Raw genomic sequence first — 25,634 nt, 5'->3', positions numbered from 1 at the left:
TCAAAAAGGAGGGAGGGGCAGCAAACCATGAACAGTAGTACAGAATGCCCCAGACCTCCCATCGTCTGGCACCGTCAAGTGGCTTCAGACTTCTTCCTGCTGTGTGCAACCGAGTCTTTCTATCGGTTAGCTCAGTCTCCTCACTGTCCCCTGAACAATCTGAATTTTTCTCCCTCCTTGTCTTTTTGCCTTTCCCCTGTGACTTATTCCCTTCCATCATTCAATTGATCGATATTTATTGGAACACCTACTATATGCAAACCCCAGTTTTAAGTGCTGTGGGTAAAACTGAGTTTTTATAAAAGTGAGTTTCTGTTTAAATCTTTCTGTACAAGATTCACATAAAGGCATTTTTCCCATTAAGCCTTTATTATTATTATTATTATTAATTATTATTATTAATGAGTTCAGAAAGTGAGAAAGAAACATGGATTTGTTAAGCCACTTATTTATGCATTTATGGCTTGACTCTTGTATGTGCCCTGACTGGGGATTGAACCAAGCCTTACTTGATTACTTCAGCCAATACCAAACTGTCTACATTCCTCAACTATCACACACGCAATTGCCTGCCTATTTAAGACACGAATGCTGTTCTACAGCATTAAGTTATGCTTTCCGGTTAAATGTTTTGCTTCCCTGACCAGATATAAACAGAGTAAGAGCATTTTTTTTAACTTCCCCATGACCCTCCAAGCCTTGCAAAAGACTAGGCAGAGAAGCATTTAGTCCTTTTTTGTTCAAGTGCCTAAGCAGAAGTAACTGACTCAAACTTCAGGAAGTAGCTGTGAGGACACGAAGGCAGGAAATGACAGAAAACCTGAACACGGAACTGAAGCAGCAGCTCATTTTCTTGCTCAGAAGTAGCAGCAGCCAGAAAAGGAGCCCAGTGTCGCCGCCGTGAAGAGCTGGGAGCCGAGAGCAGACACTCGCACTGTTGGAGGTGGGTACTCTGAGCGGTGGGAAAGGGAGCAAGGTGAGAGCTGGGGAAACGGGAACCTACCTGGCTGTTAGTCCTTGTTGACAGATGGAGTCGGTGCTAGTAGGCTTTTAACCTTTTATGGCCAGAAGGCCTAGGTGGGAGCGGTTGTGGATAATGAGCATCTGGGGGTGCAAAGTGGGGGGCTGGAGCCCAGGGAACATGATTCAGGACCCATCCAATCCAGGACCCCTGGTTTCTGCTGAAAGTCTACAACCCTGTCTTAGGGCTGGTGCTCCTAGTCACTGAATTGGGAGGGTTGGGAGGAGGACCCGAGGAGGTGAGACGAAGTCTCTGCTCTTGGAGACTGTATGTTCTAGCAGGAAGACACAATTCACATAAAAGACATTGTGAAAGATCAGGAAGCACTTGCTCATGTACGCCAGTGCTGAGAACCGAGTATGGGTGGAGGTCAAATGATGGTGTGACTAGGGATAGTTTGTGTGATTGTGTGATCACAGAATCCCAGGATGTCAGAAATGGATGGGACTTTATAGATTAGCTAGGTTAACCTCTTCATTTAGTTTTCCATTGGGGAAAACTGAGTATCTGAGACATTCAAGGATTTAACAGATTATTTAAGTCAGTATTTGTAAATTGCCTACTCTGGTACCTGACAAATAAGTACATACTCTTTGTTGATTCCCTTACCCATGTTCCCACAGCGGCTTAGTAACATAGTGGGGTATCTTCTGACTCCCTGTCCGTCGTCTTCACTGATGCTATAAGGCAGCCTTATGATGAGGCCCTTGTTAGCACATGATATTCTAGGCATCATACCCTTTCATGCCCTATACCAGTGGTCCCCAACCCCCGGGCCGTGGGCCGGTACCAGTCTGTGGGCCATTTGGTACTGGTCCGCAGAGAAAGAATAAATAACTTACATTATTTCCGTTCTATTTATATTTAAGTCTGAACGGTGTTTTATTTTTAAAAAATGACCAGATTTCCTGTTACATCCGTCTAAGACTTACTCTTGACACTTGTCTTGTAAGTTCAGCAATTATATTTAAAATACCACAGTTTTTATGCTGGTCGCATAATTTTATTTTGTGCATTTATTCGTCCCACCCTAAAGGTCGGTCCGTGAAAATATTTTCTAACATTAAACCAGTCTGTGGCCCAGAAAAGGTTGGGGACCACTGCTCTATGCCACGTTACTCTCCAGTCTCCCACCTATAGATAGTAAGTCTTGGCTTCCCTATTTCTGGCAGTAGCTCAAGGATATTCACTTGTCTCTGTGTCATAAACTTCCTTTTGTTTCAAAAATACATGAGGACGGGAGATTTCTGGGAGAGTCCGGCTGAGGCCTTGGAGGAAGAACAGGAAAGAGAACAGGACCACCAGTCCTCATTGCTGCCTCGTTGTTCCAAAATACTTCAGAAACGCCTCCTGTCCAGGTGTCTGTGTGAACTCCTGTTGTTGCAGAGCAGCCCAGGAGCTATGGCCCAGCTCTTGTCTACCTACCCTCCACCCCCGCATCTGTAATTGCTGCTCCACAGGGGAAGGTAGAGCAGGTCTCAGCAGTGACTCATCCCACAGTGCAGCTGACTTAGTCAATACTTCTCCAACATCCTCTTTGTATCTCTTTAACCAATCTACCACAAACTTCCCTTGGGCTGGTTTCTAAGTCATTTTTCAAAGAGCATGGAAAAGGAGTTTTCAAGTGGAGAGGAAAATCAGAGTCTGAGGGTCTGGGTGGAAGCGCTGCTGTGTCCCGTTAGTGGTTGTAAGGCAGACTGCTTTAAGAGACAGTGAAGAGCATGGGAAAAGACCAATGGGATGAAGAGTGTGAGCAGGGAACAACGGGCAGGGGAGTTGCCAGCTAGCACGTGGTATCAGAGTCAAGTGGTCTCACAGCCACCGGAGCAGATGCGCAGTGTGTTTCTTCTCCCCGCCAAGATCCAGGATCCCACGGATGTGGAGTCTCTGTGCAGCTCCCCCTCTGCATGGTGGGCAGGGCCAGTGGAAACACGGGGGGTGCCCCAGTGGAATAACAACTCATAGCCCTTCAAGCTGGTGTTCTCTACAGTTCGTTATCATTTATTAATAAAAATCTGATAACTCCTAATGTTCAAAACAAGGGATTTATTACATGCCATTTTGGCTCAGTTGTCTTCTTTTGAAATATACAGTAATTAAATTTTTTTTTAATGAAAAAATAAATGACTTATTCTCAGCAAATGATGCTTCCCTGTGGTCAGGTGCCACCAAGGGCCCCATTGTCCAGTGTAGGAATTTCAGCCCTACTGGCTCCATGCAGCTGTTTAGTGGCTGGTCTGAGTGTGAGGTCAGGGGGCAGAACTTGCACTAGGAATTGGAAAATTTCTTAATAGTTAAGCAGGTTGTAGATATTCACTTTATCAAGAGATGGACCAATCTATGTTTTGATAGCTATAAAAGGAGTCCTGTAGAAACCTGAGTGAAATGGAGCTGTGATTCTAGCAATGTTCGGGCACCCCTCGTTGATTATGAATTCAAGCCACTGCCTGGCTGATCTCTTGGCAAATGAATGATCCCAGCACTTTTGACACCCAGGTCGTTTAGTGTTACTTAATGTACCCACGACTCCTCTCCAGACTGAGGTGTTCTACTTTCCTAAAACTGCCATCTGCTTTGCCTCAGCTTCTATTATCTTCTAACAAAAAACGTCAAGAAGCATTGTGCTGCTGTATCATTGACTTCAGCATTCCTGTTACCCCTCTCTTGATTTTCTCCCTAATCATTGCCATCTTCTGTCACCCTCAGATGTGGAAGTCTGTAGTAGGACACGATGTGTCTGTTTCCGTGGAGAACCAGGGTGATGACTGGGACACAGACCCTGACTTTGTGGTGAGTCTGGAAACAGCTTTGCTTGGATACAGAAAGGTGGAGGGAAGGCATTTGGACCACTCTGTAACCTTCGGGGGGACTTAAAAAAGGACAGTCTGGAGCTGAGATAACCCTCGCAGTGGAACTGACTGGTAGGGCAGGCAGTTGTCTATAATGAGTAGGGCATGCATGATATCCAATGTTGAGGATGGGAGGAGACAGGTGAGACGGAGAAAGTAGTTGGACATTGTGATTGATGGGCTATGACAGGCTATGCTGAAGGAGCAGGTCAACCTGTGTCTCCTTTGGCCCATAAGCCAGGATTTGGGCTAGACCTTTGTAATTTGGGGGGGTTCAAAAGTCATAGACCTGAAGGGGAAACTGTAAGGGATGCAGTAGGAAGGGAGGTTTCAGAGCTCACCAGTTTAATTTAACATGGGGGCCAGGTGGGTACACATGAAGAAGGCAGCAGATGCAGGGGACATGGAGGGCGTGTGTGTCAGCTGCAGGGCCTCTCTCAGTGTGGCACTTCTCTTGCCATCACTTATTGCTGAGTGTTGTCTTCTGCAGAATGACATCTCTGAGAAGGAGCAACGGTGGGGAGCCAAGACCATCGAGGGCTCTGGACGCACCGAGCATATCAAGTAGGTGCCAAATGGACTAGGAAGAGGGAAAGGGATGTGGGAGGAGCCCAAGGACAACTTGGGAACTCAGGGAGGAAGGAAGGAAAAAGGTAGTTTGTGTTTATGTGTCTTTTCATTTTTTTCTTGAATCTGTGTGTTCCTAAGTGTGTGTGTCATTGTGCATTTCTATCTCGTGTCTCTCCTCTTATCCCCCAACCTTATTATTTCATTTTTTTAAAAGTGAGAGACAGAGAGATAACCAAAGACAGACAGATAGGAAGGGAGAGAGATGAGCAGCATCAACTCGTAATTGTGGAACCTTAGTTGTTCATTGATTGCTTTGTCATTATTTCTTTTTTATTTCTAACAACCAGCTGTTTCCCCCAAGTGAGTCTATATAAAGGATTCAGAGAGGAAATGGTTCAAATGCTGAGGTTGTATCATACTTTATTCTCTCTCTCTCTCTCTCTCTCTCTCTCTCTCTCTCTATCATTCTATCTATCTATCTATCATCTATCTATCTATCATCTATCTATCATCTATCTATCTGAATGTAAATGTATGTCTGGAACATAGGGTGATTTCAGATGGCCCAAGGAGGATTCAGTAAGATGTCAAGGTAAAGAACTCAGAATAAATATTGTAAAATGAGGACACTACCAGGTCGCACGCCTGGTCTGAGTAATCTTTTTTGTTGTTGTTGTTAACAAGAGAGACAGACAGGAAGAGAGAGAGATGAGAAGCATCAATTCTTCGTTCCAGCATCTTAGTTGTTCATTGATTGCTTTCTCATATGTGTATTGACTGGGAGGCTCCAGCTGAGCCAGTGACCTCCTTGCTCAGTCCAGTGACCTTGAGCTTCAAGCCAGCGACCTTTAGCCTCAAGCCAGTTATCTTGCGCTCAAGCTGGAGAGCCTGCACTGAAGCAAGATGAGCTAGTACTTAAGCCAGTGACCTCGGGGTTTCAAACCTGGGTCCTCAGCGTCGTCCCAGGCCAACGCTCTATCCAATGCGCCGTCACCTGCTCAGGCTTGGTCTGAATGATTTTGAAAATAAATATTTGTATTTGGCTACTTAGGAGAAATTGGAAGCTATGAAAAGTGATATGAAGAAATATGACACTTGGGAAGCCTGTCAATTAAAACTATTTTAGTAGTGGTGTTTAGCGATCTTAAAGATTATAACCCAATATTTTACCAAAAACAAAAAACTCTGATATCATAAAGAGAAGGTACAGCTATATCTAAGGGTTTCTGTGGGATATATTGTATATTTGAATTGAGAGATTCCCTCTTCTCTTCCCTGGATTATTTGAGATCATCCAACCAAGGCTGTCTTCTTAGGATAGTTTCAGAATATCAAATATTAATAATAAGGTAGACACAAGAAACAGTATGACAAGGGCAAAATTAAAAGCAAAAGTGGACAACTACACACAAATTGGCAAAACTAATACAGCTCTAAGCTCCATTATAATTCCCTCCCTCCACTATAACAAAAATGCTTTTACTTCTTTGTCCCCTAGATTTAAAAAATATCAGGGGAAAAACATGTCAGCGGATGGTCACATTGCACAAACAACACACTTGGAAAACTTGGTACATTTTTACACAATTTGATAATACTGAGCATTGTGCATTGTTTAATGAGATATAGATGGTTTATCTTAAATAATTGTAATGAATATTATTCTTAAAACAAACAAAGCAATTCTGGCAGCAGTTGGGGAAGTGAACAAAAAATGGATCAGGGTCATGCAGAAAGCTTTTTTATGCTCTCTGTAGGCTCAACAATCTAAAATAAAAGATGGCCCCATTTTTTCTGAGTAAAGGCCACTCAGGCCCTGGCCGGTTGGCTCAGCGGTGGAGCGTCGGCCTGGCGTGCGGGGGACCCGGGTTCGATTCCCGGCCGGGGCACATGGGAGAGGCGCCCATTTGCTTCTCCACCCCCCCCCCCTTCCTCTCTGTCTCTCTCTTCCCCTCCCGCAGCCGGGGCTCCATTGGAGCAGGGATGGCCCGGGCGCTGGGGATGGCTCCTTGGCCTCTGCCCCGGGTGCTAGAGTGGCTCTGGTCGCGGCAGAGTGACGCCCCGGAGGGGCAGAGCATCGTCCCCTGGTGGGCAGAGCATCGCCCCTGGTGGGCCTGCAGGGTGGATCCCGGTCGGGCGCATGCGGGAGTCTGTCTGACTGTCTCTCCCCGTTTCCAGCTTCAGAAATTAATAAAAAGTAAAAAAAAAAAAAAAAAGGCCACTCAGCCCTGGGAATCCTGAGAACGGTTAAGATCAAGATGCAAACTTTCCTAGTACCTTTTCCCTTCCCGGTGCCTGTGTCATACGTAGTAGGAATAGAACATTTTAAGCAACATTCCTAAATCCCTGCCATGATCTTAAGGACAGAACTTGAGTTTGGATTCACAGCTCTGCCATTACCAGTAATGTGAATTCAGACAGAGAACCCCTTGGAATCTCAGCTTCTTCTTTCTCAGATGGGGCTAATAATAGCTACCATGCAGAATTCATGGGCTAACATGTCTAGACCAGTACTTAGCACCTCTTAGCAACTCAATAATTTTATTTCTCTTTTCTGTTAATATAGATTAGTTTAATTATATTTTCTTTGTTTTGTTTTTAAGAAAAATTTTATTGATTGATTTTACAGAGAGAGTAGAGAGACGGAGAGGGGAGTGAAAAGTGTCAACTCATAGTTGCTTCACTTTAGTGGTTTATTGATTGCTTATCGTATGGGCCTTGACCAGACAAGCCCAGAGCTTTGAACCAAAGACCTCAGCATTCCAGGTTGACGTTTTATCCATTGCATCACCACAGGTCAGGCAGATTCTTTTTCTAAAAACCTAACATAAACATGACAATCCTTTTCCTTCCTAAGTGGTATGTACGTCAGCTGTTGTGTTGCACAATCTAGTACATACATGACGCTGACTAGAGACCCCTGGAGTTATAAAATGTGGTGACCCTACATTTTCCCTTATAAACATTACTGGATCCACATATGATAGAATAAATAGTAAAGATATTTACACAAAACCTACTCCCCTCCCATTTACCTAGGTTACTAAGGTATAAAATCCCAGTCTCTGCTAGCGACTAGCCAGGTGACCTTGGACAAGTCACCTCTCTTCCTCAGATTCTCATTTTTCCCCCTGGGATCATAAAGATCGCTAGATGACTTTCCAGTTGCAAGTCCTTTAGTAATCTCTGGCTAGTGTGGGCTAAGCCATCATTAAGATCATGCAGGAATCACTAAGGGCTTTGAGAGAGGAGGAAGTTGAAGGGGAGAACAGTAGCTGCAGAACTGAGATGACTCAAAGCAGGAAAAGGAAGTGATTGTGGTTCACACTAAGCTCACTACCTTACCCCACACCATCATCTTTCTTTTTTAGGTCTACCTAAAACAAATTTAGCTTGGGGTGTGGTTTGGGAAATTGCTGAATAGCTCAAATGATTCTATCTACCTGTCATCTGTTGCATAAAGGAGTCCTGAGCCAGGCAGCTTCAAGCAGCCTAGTGTATCCTAGGAAGTGCTTGGTTTTCAAGGACCATGTCCTTTTCTCCATCTTCTTCTTGCCACTCTTGCCCACTCATACTCATGTGCCTCTTTACAGTCAAATACCCCACTCCCTCTCCTGGATGCATGTCAACACTCATCTGCTTCTTGTCAAGACAGAATAGTTTTGCCTGTCTTAGAATTTTATGTAATGGAATAATATAGAACTCATTCTTTTGTGTCTGTCTTCTTTCACTCAGCATAATGTTTTTGAGATCTATCTATGGTCTTGTGTGTTATCAGTCTGTTGTTCTTTATTATTGCCAAGTAGTATCCAATTGTATGGATATACCACAATTTGTTTTACCTGTTACCCTGTTGGTGGACATTTAGGTTGACAGTTTAGGGCTATGACAAATAAAACTATCGTGAACATTTGGATTTAGATCTTTTTGTTGACTTATATTTTTATTTCTCTGAGTAAATGCCTAGGAGCAGAATTGATGATTTATATATTAAGTGTGTGTTTAACATTTTAAGAAACTAACAAATTATTTTCTGATAGGAATTTATCATTTTCATTCCTACCAATAATATATGATTTTTAATTGCTCCACATCCTTGTCTACACTTAGTATTGTTAGTATCTTTAATTTTAAACACTCTTGCAGTATGTAGATTTTAATTTGTATTTTTATGATGTGCCATTAGTATCTTTATTAGTGATGTGCCATTCATGTATCTTCATATCTTCATTTCAGTGTCTGTTTAAATCTTTTTTCTCACTTTTTAAAATTTATTTATTTATTTAAATTTAGTTTATTTTAGTTTTACTTTAACACACATTTATTTCCTTAGTTCAATAACCTCTATACACAAATAGATGGTTTAAGATTTTTAAGTTGGCCCTGACTTGTTGGCTCAGCTGTAGAGTATCGGCCCGGTGTGTGGAAGTCCCAGGTTTGACTCCTTGTCAGGACACACAGGAGAAGCAACCATCTGCTTCTACACCCCTCCCCCCTTATCTCTCTTACTCTCTCTCCTCTTTCTCTCTCTTCCCCTACCACAGCTATGGTTCAAATAGTTTGAGCAAGTTGGACCCAGGCACTAAGGATGGCTCCATGACTTTGCCTCAGGCACTAAAATAGTTTGGTTGTCAAGCAACAGAGCAGTGGCTTCAGATGGGTAGAGTGTTGCCCAGTAGGACGCTTGGCAGGTGAATCCCAGTCAGGGCACATGGGGAGTCTGTCTCTGCATCCCGCCTCTCACTTAGTAAAAAAAAAAAAAAAAAAATCTTACAGGGACAGAGAGAGAGTCAGAGAGAGGGATAGACAGGGACAGACAGACAGGAACTGAGAGAGATGAGAAGCATCAATCATCAGTTCTTCTTTGCGAGACAGTTGTTCATTGATTACTTTCTCATATGTGCTTTGACCACGGGCCTTCAGCAGACCGAGTGACCCCTTGCTCGAGCCAGCGACCTTGGGTCCAAGCTGGTGAGCTTTTGCTCAAACCAGATGATCCCGAACTCAAGCTGGTGACCTCAGGGTCTTGAACCTGGGTCCTCTGAATCCCAGTCTGACGCTCTATCCACTGCACCACCACCTGGTCGGGCAAAAAAAAAAAAAAAAAGATTTTTGAGTGGAAATGAATTTAGGTTTTATCAGGTTTTAGAAGTCTGCTACATGTTTTCTGGAAATCATTTAACTGAGCCTTTTAAGACTTCTAGCCTGACCTGTGGTGGCGCAGCGGATAAAGTGTTGACCCAGAATGCTGAGGTTGTGGACTTGCGGGGTCAAGGCACATGTAGGAGTTGACACTTCTTGCTCATCCTCCTCTCTCCCTCTCGCTGTCTTCTCTAAAATGAATAAATAAAGCCTTAAAAAAAGAACTAAAAAAAAAAAAACCTAAAGATTTTTGATAGCTACAGCCAGACAGAAATTTATTCTTACTTTATTATTATTATTATTATTATTATTATTATTATTTTTATTACAGAAACAGAGTCAGAGAGAGGGATAGACAGGGACAGACAGACAGGAATGGAGAGATGAGAAGCAGCAATCATTAGTTTTTCATTGCGACACCTTAGTTGTTCATTGATTGCTTTCTCATATGTGCCTTGACTGTGGGCCTTTAGCAGACTGAGTAACCCCTTGCTCGAGCCAGCGACCTTGGGTCCAAGCTGGTGAGCTTTTGCTCAAACCAGATGAGCCCGCACTCAAGCTGGTGACCTTGGGGTCGCAAACCTGGGTCCTCTGCATCCCAGTCCGATGCTCTATCCACTGCGCCACCGCCTGGTCAGGCTATTCTTACTTTTAAAGTGGGTTGTTTGTATTTGTATTGTTTTAAGAGTTCTTTATATATTCTGGATACAAATCTTTTGTGAGGTATATATTGTGCAAATATTTATTTCAGAGTGCAACTCCCTTTTACATTTTATTAATGGCATCTTTTGAAGATCAGAAGATAATAATTCTGGTTAAGTCTAATTTATCAAAAATTTTTATGGTTAGTGCTTTATGTGCATAAGAAATTTTTGCCTATCTCAAAACTGTGAAAATTATCTTATGTTTTGAAGTATTTATAATTTTAACTTTTACATTTAAGTCTATGATCAAATTAGTTTTTGTGTACAGTGAGAGACAAAGATTGAGGTTCATTTTTTGCCATATGGGTAGTTCATTATTCTAACATCATTAAAAGACTATTCTTTCCTCATTGACTCTTACCTAGCTATAATGCCAGTAACCGAGGCCAGGCAGGTCCACATCAGATTTGGGCAGACGGTATAGAAACTATGGAACAGGAAAGCATTGGGCCATTCTATTTAATAGTCTCACAATGGTGGACAAGCACACAGGCTGGGCAGAACTGCTTCTCAGGCAAACAAACAGTAAAATGGCCCCTCACAGTGGTGGACAGGCAATCGCCATCCACAATCCCCTTCCATGCAAGCAACCATAGCCTTACATTAAGTCACACACATGTGGTGCAGCCATGTGCTCACGCACCAATCAGGCAAAGTGCTTGCAGCTGGTAAACCAGCGAGCAAGCCTAACACAGCTGCCTCACACTGGCATCTTTGGTCATATATATGGGGGTCGATTTTATTGAGCTGTATTTCTTCCCTGTCCCGTACTATACTGTGCTGATTATTGTAGCTTTTTGACAAGTCATAAAATCAAATAGTCCTCCAATTTTGCTTTCCTTTAAAATAATAAAACTTTTACTATTACAGGATTTTACATTTCCACATACATTTTATTTATTTATTTATTTATTTATTTATTTATTTATTTTCTGAAGTTGAAAACGGGGAGGCAGTCAGACAGACTCCTGCATGCGCCTGACCGGGATCCACCCGGCATGCCCACCAGGGGGCGATGCTCTGCCCATCTGGGGCGTTGCTCTGTCGCAACCAGAGCCATTCTAGTACCTGAGGCAGAGGCCACAGAGCCATCCTCAGCGCCTGGGCCAACTTTGCTCCAATGGAGCCTCGGCTGCGGGAGGGGAAGAGAGAGACAGAGAGGAAGGAGAGGGGGAGGGGTGGAGAAGCAGATGGACGCTTCTCCTACGTGCCCTGGCTGGGAATCGAACCTGGGACTCCTGCACGCCAGGCCGGCGCTCTACCACTGAGCCAACCGGCCAGGGCCTCCACATACATTTTAATATTATTTATTTTGTTAGAGAGAGTGAAAGAGAGACAGGAAGGGAGAGAGATGAGAAGCATCAACTCGTAGTTGCAGCACTTTAGTTGTTCATTGATTGCTTTCTCATATGTGCCTTGACCAAAGGGCTCCAGCCAAGCCAGTGAGCCCTTGCTCAAGCCAGCAACCTTGGGCTTAAGCTATCGAACTTGGACTTCAAGCCAGTTACCCTGGGATCAAGCCAGTGGCCATCATTGACATGATCTCATGGTCAAGCTGGTGACCCCATGCTCAAGCTGGTGAGCCTGCACTCAAGCCAGTGACCTTGAGGTTTTGAGCCTGAGACCTTAGCATCCCAGGTCAGTGCTCTGTCCACTGTGCCATGACTGATCAGGCCTTCGTATGTTTTAGAATAGGCTTGTCAATTCCTACAAATACGCCTGTTGGTATTTTGGTTAGGATTGCATTGAACCTGTAGATCATTTTGGAGAGAACTGACAACTTAATGTGTTTGAGTTTTCCAATTCATGAACGTGGGCTATCTCTCCATTTAAGATCTTGTTTTTATTACTAAGTAAAAGCAATTGAGCTGACTAACTTAGTCTATAAAGTTTTCTTCACAAACAATATGACCACAGATGTAAAAAATCCTAACGAATTTATAAAATAATCTGCTACTAGAACCATTAAGTACATTTGGCAAGATCACAGGATGCAAGATTACTTTTGAAGTCAATTTTATTTCAACATACCACCCATGGACATTGGAAATTGAAAGTTAAAAATAAATGCCACTTATCATCACCAGAATAACATAAAATATTTTAGCATAAATTTAACAAAATATGTGCAGGACTTGAATACATAAAAATATTTCTGAAAAAAATTAAAGACTTAAATGGAGAGTTAATGCGTCAAAAGTTTCTCAGGTATGCCACCAAGCATGCTGAATTGTAACTTTGTGTTTTTCTCTCTGTCTCTTCCACCTGACCACTACCTCTATACGTTAATCATCTTTGTGTCCTCAGGGCCTAATAATGTCTCACACTTAAAAGTTTAATTAGCCTGACCAGGTGGTGGCGCAGTGGATAGAGCGTCGGACTGGGATGCGGAAGACCCCAAGGTTGCCACCTTGAGCACGGGCTCATCTGGTTTGAGCAAAAGCTCACCAGCTTGGACCCAAGGTTGCTGGCTCCAGCAAGGGGTTACTCAGTCTGCTGAAGGCCCGCGGTCAAGGCACATATGAGAGAGCAATCAATGAACAACTAAGGTGTCGCAACACGCAACGAAAAACTAATGATTGATGCTTCTCATCTCTCTCCATTCCTGTCTGTCTGTCCCTGTCTATCCCTCTCTCTGACTCACTCTCCGTCTCTGTAAAAAAAACATAAATAAATAATAAAAAAGTTTAATTAGTATTTAATTAATATTTATGGAATGAAGGAATGATATAATTAAGACCTACTTAAAGTGGCTTCAGCTACATTCTAAAGAATTTGATAAGTTGGTTTTCTTTGGTCCTCACATTTTCATTCAAATTATACTGTGTATTGGCATGATCCTCTGACTAGCCTTGCTGTCATCCATTGGATGTGACTAAATCTCATTTCCCTTTTAAAAACTTTTTTCCACTTTAATATAGTTATGACCCATGTAGCAACCATTGGACTCACTAAAACTTTGTAGAGTTTTTCCATTTTAAAGTAATGGTGCCTGACCTGTGGTGGCACAGTGGGTAAAGCGTCGACCTGGAATGCTGAGGTCCCCAGTTCAAAAAAACGCTGGGCTTACCTGGTCAAGGCACATGTGGGAGTTGAGGCTTCCTGCTCCTTCCCCGCCCTTCTCTTTCTCTCTCTCTCCTCTCTAAAACGAATAAATAAATTAAAAAAAAAAGTAATGGTTAACTCCATTTTCATTCTTTATCTGACTTCTTTGGCTGGGAAATATCAGTCATTTACATGTTCTGGGAACCAGTCTCCGCTTTGACACAGCTCTAAAGCGTTGGTGGTGTTGAATTAGCAGCACAGGATCTCTGCCCTCACTGCTGCCAGAGGGTTTAGAACAGGCACAGGAACAGAAGGTTCTTCCAGCACTTAGTTTAATTTCACCTGGCTCAAAGCCAGCTTTCTAAAATTAACTGTGACTAAAGCTGAGAAGGCTTTTAAAAAAGATCTTTGGCGGGTTTATACTACAAGGCCACCAGATGGATCTAGTCTTCCATGAAAAAGGAGAATCTCTGATGTGAGATGGCCATTCTACCTGTAACCAATAGATCTGGTTTTCTTGAGCTGGTGAAATTCCAGTAACATCACTATCTCAATTTCCTAAACTTCCATTTCTTGCTATAGGAAGTCAGTTCTTTTATTTAGGGTGCTCTTGTCCAAATGTTTCTCAGAATTCTAGGGGGTCTATATATGTGTCCAAGTATCAGTCCTAATTGTTACTTATTGGTGTTGGTGCTGACCTATCCATATCCCAGACCAAACTGATATACTGAGGTGCTCTCTACCCTTACGGTGAAGGTGGAAGTGAAGTAAGGACAATGCCTTCCTTTTGTGTTACATCCTCTTAGTGATAGAGGTGCTCCAAAGTGTTACAACAATTAGTGATAACAGTCAAGTTCATTAGCTAGCTTTTATTAGTTTTTAGTTCCATAAGAATTCTTAGATTGCAGGTGGGAATGGAGGGCATTCATTTTTGGCAAGAACATAAAACAAAATACTTAATAGTAGATCAATTTCTCAATGCTACAATTTTTATAACCATTGTTTTATTTTATTTTTAAATTTACTTTATTTGTTTAAATTGAATATATTGGGGTGACCATTGGTCACTAAAATTATATAGGCTTCAGATGTACAATTCTGTAGGACACCATCTGTATATGTATTGTGTGTTTACCATCCCAGGAGAAGTCTTCTTTCACCATTTATCCCCCCTTTATCTTTTTCTACCACATCACCCCCCTTTCCCTCTTGTAATCACCACACTGTTCTCTGTGTCTATGGGGTTTTTTTCTTTGCTTAATCTCTTTACCTTTTACACCCAACTCCCCCCCCCCCCACCTCCTCTCTGACAGCTGTCAGTCTGCTCTCTGTATCTATGAGTCTGTTTCTATTTTGTTTGGTAGTTTAATTTGTTCATTAGATTACACGTATAAGTGCAATCATATGGTACTTCTCTTTCTCTGTCTGGCTTATTTCACTTAGCACAATGCTTTCTAGGTCAATGCATGCTATCACAAAAGGTAAGCTTTCCTTCTTTTTATGGCCAAGTAGTATTCTACTGTGTAAATGTACCATCTAAGGATGGTCACTAGCTTTACATCCACAGCAGATGATCTACTTTAAATATTGTGAAGAGAGGCAGAATGCCTGTTGGAAGGAGGATTACATGTGGCTGTATATTTGGAAAAGGAGAGCTGGCACCGATTAGGGTGAAACTAAGGTGCATTATTGCTAATAAGAGTAAATAGGGTATGTGTCAGGCCAGTAGTCGTGGTTTTTTTAATCCACTCATCTACTGATGGGCACTTGGGCTGCTTCCACATCTTGACTATTATAAATAACACTGCAATAAACATAGGGGTGTGTGTATTTTTTTGAATTAGTGTTTTAGGTTTCTTTGTATATATTCTCAGAAGTGGAATTGCTGGGTCATAAGGCCATTCATTTTCATTTTTGAGGTAACTCCATACTGCTTTCCATAGTGGCCACAGCAATCTGCATTCCCACCAACAGTGCATGAGGGGTCTCTTTTCTCCACATCCTTAGCAGAATATATTGTTTGTTGATTTACTGGTGATAGCCACTCTTGACAGGTGTGAGATAATATCTCATTGTGCTTTGAATTTTCATTTCTCTGATGATTAATGTTAAACATCTTTTCATAGGTCTGTTGGCCATCCGTACTGTCCTCTTTGGAGAACTGTCTATTCAGGTCCTTGGTCCATTTCTCTCTCTCTCTCTCTCCTTTCTTTCTTTCTTTCTTTCTTTCTTTCTTTCTTTCTTTCTTTCTTTCTTTCTTTCTTCTTTTTCAAGATAGAGATAGAGAAAGACAGACAGGAAGGGAGAGAGATGAGAAGCATCAACTTGTACTTGTGGCACTTTAGTTATTCATTGATTGCTTCCTCATATGTGCCTTGACGGGAGCAGGGGAATGGCTTCAGCTCAACCAGTGACCCATTGCTCAAGCCAGAAACCATAGGGTTACATTTGTGCTCCTACACTCAAGCCAGTGGCCCCATGCTCAAGCTGGTGAGCCCGTACCCGGATGAGCCCACACTCAAGCCACCGACCTTGGGGCTTCCAACCTGGGTCCTCAGCATCCCAGGACAATGCTCTTTCCACTGCACCACCGCCTGGCCAGGCTTTTTTTTTTTTTTTTTTTTTTTTTGTATTTTTCTGAAGCTGGAAACGGGGAGAGACAGTCAGACAGACTCCCACATGCACCCGACTGGGATCCACCTGGCACGCCCACTAGGGGCAACGCTCTGCCCACCAGGGGGAGATGCTCTGCCCCTCTGGGGCGTCGCTCTGCCGTGGCCAGAGCCACTCCAGCGCCTGGGGCAGAGGCCAAGGAGCCATCCCCAGCGCCTGGGCCATCTCTGCTCCAATGGAGTCTTGGCTGCGGGAGGGGAAGAGAGAGACAGAGAGGAAGGGGGGGTGGAGAAGCAAATGGGCGCTTCTCCTATGTGCCCTGGCCGGGAATCGAACCCAGGTGCCCCTCATGCCAGGCCGATGCTCTACCGCTGAGCCAACCGGCCAGGGCCTGGCTAGGCCTTTTTAATTAAAAATTTATTGGGATGACATGATTCATCAAACAATATGGGTTTCAACTGTACAACTCAATATAACACCATCTACACTCCATATCATGCAACCTCTGCCCCGAGCAAAGTCTCTTTCTGGCTCCAGTTTCCCCACTATTGTCCTCCTCCCCCAACCCCCACCCCTCCCTTTTCTTCTGGCTATTGCCACCTGTTGTCTGTATCTCTATGTTATGTATATATTTTTGGCTAATCCTTTCACCTTCTTTCACCCTGTCCCCTCATCTTCATCACCTCTGACAGCTGTCCATCTGCTTCATAAGTTCATGCCTCTTTTTCTATTTTGTTCTGCAGTTTATTGTCTTTATTAGATTCCACATATTAGTGAGATCATATGGTGTTTGTCTTTTTCTGACTGGCTTATTTTGTAATACTTAGCATAATAGCCTTCAGGTTCATCTAAGCTGTCACAAAAGGTAAGATTTCCTTTTTTTTTTACAGCCATGTAGTATTCCATTGTATAAATATAGCACAATTTTTTTTTTATAGCACAACTTTTTTATCCACTCGTCCACTGATGGACACTTGGGCTGTTTTCAGATCTTGGCTATTGTGAATAACGCTGCAATGAACATGGGGGTGCATAAATGCTATCAATTTAGTGTTTCAGGATTCTTGGATTTTTTTATATAGGGTTTTTTATAGGTTCCTTATAAATTTCAAATGTTAAGCCTTTATCAGATGAACTGATGAATATGTTCTCCTATTCAGTGGGTATCTTTTCATTTTGTTGATAGTTTCCTTTGCTATACAAAAGTGTTTTAGTTTGATACAGTCCCATTTGTTTATTTTATTTATTTTTTGTTTCCATTGCACAAGATAATATATCAGAAAAAATATTGCTATGAGGGATGTTCAAGATTTTACTGCCTATGTTTTCTTTTATGATTTTTATAATTTCAAATCTAACATGTAAGTTTTTAATCCATTCTGAGTTTATTCTTGTGCATGATGTAAAAAGGTGACCTAGTTTCATTTTCTTGGGTATATTTGTCCCATTTTACCAACACCATTTATTGAATAGACTGTCTTTACCCATTGTATGTTTTTGCCTCCTTTGTATTAATTGACTATAAAGGCTTGGATTTATTTCTGGACCCCTTATTCTGTTCTATTGATCTGTGTTTGATTTTATGCCACTACCATGCTATTTTGATTACTATGGCCTTGTAGTAGAGTTTGATATCAGGTAGCATAATTCCTCCAGCTTTGTTTTTTTTCTTTCTCAAGGTTGCTGTAGCTATTCAGGGTCTGTTGTGGTTCCATGTAAAAATTTGGAATATTTGTTCTAGTTCTGTGAAATATGTCATTGGTATCTTATTGGAATTGTGTTGTATCTCTAGGTTGCTTTGAGTAGTATGGACATTTTAATGAGGTTAATTCTTCATGTCCATGAACAGGGTATATGCTTCCACTTGTTTCTATCTTCTTCAATTTCTTTAGTATTTTGTCATTTCCAACTACAAGTCTTTTATATCCTTGGTTAAATTTATTCCTAGGTACTTTATTCTTTTGGAAGCAATTATGAATGGAATTATTTTCTTAGTTTCTTTTTCTGATAGTTTATTGTTGGTGTATAAAAATGCAAATGATTTCTGGATATTTATTTTGTATTCTGCTAGTTTACTGAATTAATTTTTCAGTTTTAGTAGTTTTTTTGATGGAAGCTTTAGGGTTCTCTGTATACAGTATCATGTCATCTAATAATAATGACAGTTTTACTTTTTTCTTTCCAATTTGGTTGCCGTTTATATCTTCTTCTTGTCTTATTGCTGTGACTAGGACTTCCAGTACTATGCTGAATAAGAGTGGTAAAAGGGGACATTCCTCTCTTGTTCCTAATCTTAAGGGAAATGATTGTAGTTTTTGCCCATTAAGTATGATACTGGCTGTGGGTTTGTCATATCTGGCTTTTATTATGTTGAGATATGTCCTCTCTATTCCCACTTCGCTGAGTGTTTTTTTTTTAAACATAAATGGGTGCTAGATTTTATGAAATGCTTTTTTTGCATCTATTAACATGATTACACAATTTTTATCTTTCATTTTGTTTGAGTGGTGTATCACATTTATTGGTTTTCAGATATTATATCACCCTTGCATCCCCAGAATAAACCCCACTTGATCGTGGTGTAATGATCTTTTTCATGTATTGCTGGATCCAGGTTGCTAATATTTTGTTGAGGATTTTAGCATCCATGTTCACCAGGGATAGTGACTTGTAATTTTCTTTCTTATTCATGTTTTTACCTGGTTTTGGAATTAGGATAATGCTGGCCTTATCCTAGGCTTATTTACTCTTGTGGATTGTCCTTTTATTGTTATGTACTGTGCTTCTTTGTCTCTTATATAGCCTTTGTTTTAAAGTCTATTTTGTCAGATATAAGTATTGCTACTCCAGCTTTTATATTTTATTTCCATTTGCATGAAATACCTTCTTCCATCCCTTTACTTTCAGATTGTGTATACCTTTTATTCTGAGGTGGGTTTCTTGGAGACAGCATATATGGGTCTTACTTTCTTATCTATTCAGCTACCCTATGTCCATTTCTTTTTTAAGTGAGAGGAGAGGAGACACACTCCCACGTGCACTACAACTGGGATCCACCTGGCGACTCTACTGGGTTCAATGCTCAAATCAACTGAGCTATCCTCAGCGCCTGAGGCTGATGCTTGAACCAATTGAGCCACTGGCTATGGGAGGGGAAGAAGAAAAGAAGGAGGAGAGGGAACTGGCAAGAAGCAGATGGTTGCTTCTCTTGTATGCCCTGTCTAGGGATCAAACCTGAGACATCCATTCACCAGGCTGACGCCCTATACACTCAGCCAACTGGCCAGGGCCTACCCTATGTCTTTTTTTTTTTTGTATCTTTTCTGAAGTTGGAAAAGGGGAGGCAGTTAGACTCCTGCATGCGCCCGACCGGGATCCACCCGGCACGCCCACCAGGGGGCGATGCTCTGCCCATCTGGGGCATCGCTCTGTTGCAACCAGAGGCACCCTAGCACCTGTGGCAGAGGCCACAAAGCCATCCCCAGCGCCAGGGCCAACCCTGCTCCAATGGAGCCCTGGCTGTGAGAGGGGAAGAGAGAGACAGAGAGGAAGGAGAGGGGGAGGGGTGGAGAAGCAGATGGACACCTCTCCTGTGTGCCCCGGCCGGGAATTGAACCCGGGACTCCTGCACGCCAGGCCGACGCTCTACCACTGAGCCATATGGTATGTCTTTTGATTGGAGCATTTAAGCTATTTATATTTAAAGTGATTATTCACAGGTATGTGTTTATTGTCATAATCTTTCTTTTTTCTTTTCTTTTTTACAGAGACAGAGAGAGAGTCAGATAGAGGTATAAATAGGGACAGACAGACAGGAACGAAGAGAGATCAGAAGCATCAATCATCAGTTTTTTGTTGTCGCACTTTAGTTGTTCATTGATTGCTTTCTCATCTGTGCCTTGACTGGGGGCTATAGCAAACCGAGTAACCCCTTGCTCAAGCCAGTGACCTTGAGTCCAAGCTGGTGAGCTTTTGCTCAAACCAGATGAGCCCACGCTCAAGCTGGCGACCTCGGGGTCTCAAACCTGGGTCCTCTGTATCCCAGTCCGACGCTCTATCCACTGCACCACCTCTTGGTCAGGCTGTCATAATATTCTTTTAACTATGTTCCTCTATGTTTTCTACTACTACTACTACTACTACTACTACTACTACTACTACTGTTACTACTACTGTTACTACAACTACTACTACTTCTTAAAGCAGGCCCTTTAACATTTCTTGTAATATGGCTTTGGTAGTAGCAAATTCCTTTAGCTTTTTCTTGTCTGGGAAGCTCTTTATTTCCCCTTCAATTTTAAATGATAGCCTTACTGAGTTTAGTAGTCTTGGTTATAGATCCTTGCTTTTCTATAACTTTGACTAGTTCAAGCCAATCCCTTATGGCCTGCAATGTTTCTGTTGTGAAATCAACTCACAGACTTATGGGAGCTCCCTTTAGGTAACTTTCTCTTGCAACTTTTTTTTTTTTTTGGTATTTTTTCTGAAGCTGGAAACGGGGAGAGACAGTCAGACAGACTCCCGCATGTGCCCGACTGGGATCCACCCGGCACGCCCACCAGGGGCGACACTCTGCCCACCAGGGGGCAATGCTCTGCCCCTCTGGGACGTCGCTCTGCCACGACCAGAGCCACTCTAGCGCCTGGGGCAGAGGCCAAGGAACCATCCCCAGCGCCCGGGCCATCTTTGCTCCAATGGAGCCTTGGCTGCGGGAGGGGAAGAGAGAGACAGAGAGGAAGGAGGGGGTGGGGGTGGAGAAGCAAATGGGCGCTTCTTCTATGTGCCCTGGCCGGGAATCGAACCCGGGTCCCCCGCACGCCAGGCCGATGCTCTACTGCTGAGCCAACTGGCCAGGGCCTCTCTTGCAACTTTTAAGATTCTCTCGTTGTCTTTAATCTTTGCCATTTTAGTTATAATGTGTCTTAGTGTGGTTCTCTTGGGTTCAACTTGTTTGGGACTCTCTGCCCTTCCTGAATTTATGTATCTTTTTCCTCCACCAGCTTTGGGAAGATTTTAATCATTATTTCTTCAAATATGTTCTTGGAACCTTGCATTCTCTCTCTTCTCCTTCTGGCACCCCTATGATGTGGGTTTTGTTCTGATGCTTCATGTTGTCTCAGTGGTTCTTAAAGTGTTCATTCTTTTTAGTAGTTTTTCTTTTTGCTGCTCTAATTTGGTGTTTTTTTTTTCTACTTTATCTTCCAAATTGCAGATTTGATCTTCTGTTTCATCCATCCTGTTTATTCCTTCCAGTGTATTCTTTCTTTCTTTCTTTCTTTCTTTCTTTCTTTCTTTCTTTCTTTCTTTCTTTCTTTCTTTCTTTCTTTTCTTTCTTTCTTTCTTTCGTGTGTGTGAGAGAGAGAGACAGGATTAGAGAGAGATGAGAAGTGTCTACTCATAGTTGTGGCACATTTAGTTGTTCATTGATGCTTCTCATATATGCCTTGACCAGGGGGCTCCAGTTGAGCCAGTGATTCCTTGCTCAAGCCAGCACCTTGGGCTCAAGACCATAACCTTGAACTCAAGCCTGTGATCATGGGATCATTTCAAGCCGGTGACCTCATGCTCAAGCTAGTGAGCCTGCACTCAAACCAGATGAACCTGTGCTCAATCTGGTGACCTCAGGGTTTTAAACCTGGGACCTTAACATCCCAGTTTGATACTCTATCCACTGCACCACCACCAGTCAGGCCTTCCAGTATAATCTTGATGTTAGGTATTGTTTTTTTTAAACAATATAGTTAGGTTTTATTATTGTTATTATAGGAGATGAGGGACTAGAACCAACACTCCCTACAGTGCATGCCACCCACACGTGGCCAGCTTGCAGGAGAAGCTGCAGCTACTTTCTTGTAGATTATACTCTAGAACAAGGGATGAACCCCACTCTTTCACAGACTCTCAGAATTTCCAAAATTGTTAAGGGCTCATCTGGGGATGGGAGTTCATTAACTTGACTATCAGCAAGTCACACCAAAGAGTCTGCTCACAAAATTGCAAAATCCCAACATTGTAGCACAGAAGTTTATTGTGTCTTGAAGACACTACCATTTAGACTCCTCTCCCAGAGAAGGGTCTTTCAGGGACAGGGAACCATCCTCCTCATTTGTCATTTTCATAGTCAGCTGGATTCTCCCTCTTGCCTTTTTCAAACTCCTGGGTCTTCCATGTGTAGACAAAATAAAACTCTATAAATGCTTTAAAAATCAAAAGTGAGAGAAAGCAGTGAGGAAATATAAACAAAGGCATCCCATCCTTTTTAAAAACCACTTTTAAACTAGATGATCACACACCATTTGATAGGTGACCAAAGGAACAGGGTCTACCTGGGAAATTCTGTCACCAAACCTTCCTGTGTCTCCCCTGTAGGACATTTGAGAATTTTTAATAAAATAATAGAGATAAAATTAACATAACAAACTTCACCATTTAACCAAATTCACAATTTTGTGCAACTATCATCACTGTCTGCTGCATGTTAACACAAAACTGCTTGATGCTAAGAAAGTAGTGGGTAAAGCTGGCCTCAAGGGAGACGGAGTGGCGCCCAGGCCAACCTGCTCCAGTGGAGCCATAGCTGCGGGAGGGGAAGAGAGAGAGACAGAGAAGTGAGAGGGGGAGGGGTGGAGAAGCAGATAGTCGGTTCTCTTATGTGCCCTGATCGGAAATTGAACCTGGGATATCCACACGCTGGGCCTATGCTCTACCACTGAGCCAACCAGCCAGGGCATTCTTCATTTCTGAGTGGTCCTTTTTTATGCTTTACATGAATTTTTTCATGCTGTTATCGTTCTGAGTCCCTTGAGCATCCATATAACCATTACTTTGAACTCTAAATCTGAGAAATTGCTTGCCTCCATTTCATTTAGCTTTTTTCTGGAGATTTCTTCTATTCTGTCATTTAAGTCCTGTTTCTTCGTCTTGCCGTTTGGCTGCCTCTTTGTGTTTGTTTTATGTAGTAGATAGTTCTGCTGTGACTCCCAGTCTTGGTGGTGTGGCTTATGTAGGAAGCATCCTATAGGATCCAGAGGCAGTCTCTCCTTGTTATGTGTGTTGGATGCTCCAGGAATGTCCCTTGTATGTGTTATGTGGGCACATCTGTCGTAATTGAGTTTTGATTGCTATGGCCCATTCATGCATGCAATTGGCCCTCAGGCTAGCTGACTGTGAAGTTCAGCTCTGACCATGGCGTGACTGGTGCTGACCTCACGAAGTGGGAATTTGCCTCACCTGGATTTGATGCTTCCTGAATTTTTCCTTTGGATAGCTGCTTATGAAGCTTATTGGATCCTGCTGTGATATCTGAATCTCAGCTGGATTTGGTGCTTCCTGAATTTTTCCTTTGGATAGCTGCTTATGAAGCTTATTGGATACTGCTGTGATATCTGAATCTGGCCACTGGATGTGTTGGTTCTGGGTCTCTTAGGAAGACTCTGGTGCTAACCAATGTCAGTCACTGTCTTTTCCTGGCTCTTGCCAACCTGTTTGAAACTACAAATGATCCACAGTTTGTGGCTGTCTCTCCTGGGCTTGGCTGTGTGTGCCAGAAGGACAACACTGTGCACCAAGGCTAGCTGTTACTAACACCGGATTGGGGACAGGTCAGCAAAGTCCCAGGCACCCAGAGACCCACCTACGGCTGCCTCCACCTGACAGCTGCTTGCTAGGCTCAGTCACTGTGCACTCAGGGGGATAAGGCTAGTGGATCTCCCATGAGGGGGAGGTGCTGGTCATGCTTCAGGGATGGTGGTGGCTGTGGCTTACATCCCAGATACAAGTGATGCAACCTCAGCACAGCAAAGCCACTCTGAGTCAGGCAGGTGGGTCCTCCAAAGCTCAGAGGGTGGGTCTGCTGGAAGCCACGAGGATGGTTCTATCAGTTCTTTCATGAGGGGAAAGTGCCAATCAGGTTCACATGAAGGTGGGAAGTGAATCCCACGTCAAAGCCAGACAATTCAGTCACCAACACTCCTTGAGTCTGCCCATGCTTCTACACCTGGCCAAGGCAGCTGAATATTCAGCAGGGCCTAAGCTCTGCAGGGGGCAGCAAGAGGGAGTCCACAGTGTGGGGGGCAATTTCTTTTCCCCAGGCAGATGCCACAGGGAGGGGAATACTCCACCTAAAAAAGATGGCCTCTATTAAAAAATGTATTAAAAAATGACTCAGGGCCCTGGCCAGTTGGCTCAGCGGTAGAGCGTCGGCCTGGCATGCGGGGGACCCGAGTTCGATTCCTGGCCAGGGCACATAGGAGAAGCGCCCATTTGCTTCTCCACCCCTCCCCCTCCTTTCTCTCTGTCTCTCTCTTCCCCTCCCGCAGCGAGGCTCCACTGGAGCAAAGATGGCCCGGGCGCTGGGATGGCTCCTTGGCCTCTGCCCCAGGCGCTAGAGTGGCTCTGGTCGCGGCAGAGCGACGCCCCGGAGGGGCAGAGCATCGCCCCCTGGTGGGCAGAGCGTCGCCCCTGGTGGGCGTGCCGGGTGGATCCCGGTCGGGCGCATGCGGGAGTCTGTCTGACTGTCTTTCCCCATTTCCAGCTTCAGAAAAATACAAAAAAAAAAAAAAAAAAAAATGACTCAGCACAGGGACCCTGGTGGCTTTTCTCCCCGATCTCTGTCCAAAGCCACAAACTCCATACTCTTGTCACCCAACTCCGGTCTGTTCTGCCTGCCCTCTGTTGGAGCCCAGGGAGAACGGCTGTGAACTAAATTTTCTGCATTGGCCCTTCCAGAGTGTACCTGTATCTTTAGCAACTTCTTGTTTCTTCTGACAGACAAAAACTCCATTGCTTTTCACAGCCAGATGTTATGTGGCCACATCTTTCTAGTTCAGGTGCTCTAGTTCTGGGAGGGCCCACATTGGAGGTTAGGCCCCACGCTTCTCAGGGCACCCCTGCCTCGTATTTGAGATATCCCTCTGAATCTCAGCCATTGCTGGTGGGAGTGGGGCAGACCTTTTTCATCTCTGCCCTTCCTGCCAGTCTCAATGTGACTTCTGTGACTCCTTCGTTATAAGACCTATACCATCATTTTAAGTGACTTTCTAGTATGCTAGAAAGATAATATTGCAGCTGACCAGTGGTGGCGCAGTGGATAGAGCATCAGTCTGGGATGCTGAGGTCCCAGGTTTGAAACCCTAAGATCAGTGGCTTGAGTGCAAGCTCCTTCAGCTTTGAGCATAGGGTTGCCAACTTGAGAGTGGGATCGTCAACATGACCCCATGGTTGCTGGCTTGAGCCCAAAGACCACTGGCTTGAGCCAGGGGTCACTGGCTCAGCTGGAGCCCCCCTCTTCAAGGCACATATGAGAAGCAATCAGTGAACACCTAAAGTGCCGTAACTGAGCTGATGCGTTTCATCTCTCTCCCTTCCTTTCTCTCTAAAAAAAATTTTTTAAAATTTAATAATTTTTAAAAATAATATTGCATTTTACTTAATTATTCTTCAGTTATTGGTCAGTCATATTAGTTGTTTCTTAGTTCTTCTATTACTATATATTGTATACAATGTTTTAGTGCATATCATTAGACATTAAGCTTTTCCATATTTAAAATTATTTTTTTCTTTTTTCTCTTTCTAAAAAATTCAATAAATAAAAAATCTTAAAAAAACAAAACAAAAACCTAACCTATGATGGCACAGTTGATAAAGTCTTGACTTAGAATGCTGAGGCCACTGGTTCAACAGCCCAAGTTT

At 43.1% G+C, this 25,634-nt stretch overlaps 1 protein-coding gene across 1 annotated transcript in view; it reads left to right on the top strand.

Annotated features, from left to right (window-relative positions):
* Window positions 1-737: 737 nt before the first annotated feature.
* The window catches only part of HCLS1 (hematopoietic cell-specific Lyn substrate 1), a 41,887-nt gene continuing 16,990 nt past the window's right edge, over window positions 738-25,634 (top strand). Inside the window, exons 1-3 of the mRNA XM_066241452.1 lie at window positions 738-943; window positions 3,728-3,811; window positions 4,361-4,434. Coding sequence (XP_066097549.1) covers window positions 3,728-3,811; window positions 4,361-4,434 — 158 coding nt within the window. The 5' untranslated portion in view covers window positions 738-943. The remainder of the gene's footprint in view (window positions 944-3,727; window positions 3,812-4,360; window positions 4,435-25,634) is intronic.

The sequence above is a fragment of the Saccopteryx bilineata genome, chromosome 8 (assembly GCF_036850765.1).
Source record: "Saccopteryx bilineata isolate mSacBil1 chromosome 8, mSacBil1_pri_phased_curated, whole genome shotgun sequence".
Lineage (NCBI taxonomy): Eukaryota > Metazoa > Chordata > Mammalia > Chiroptera > Emballonuridae > Saccopteryx > Saccopteryx bilineata.
Note: the sequence above shows the minus strand (reverse complement) of the source record. Positions and strands in the feature narration are given on the sequence as shown.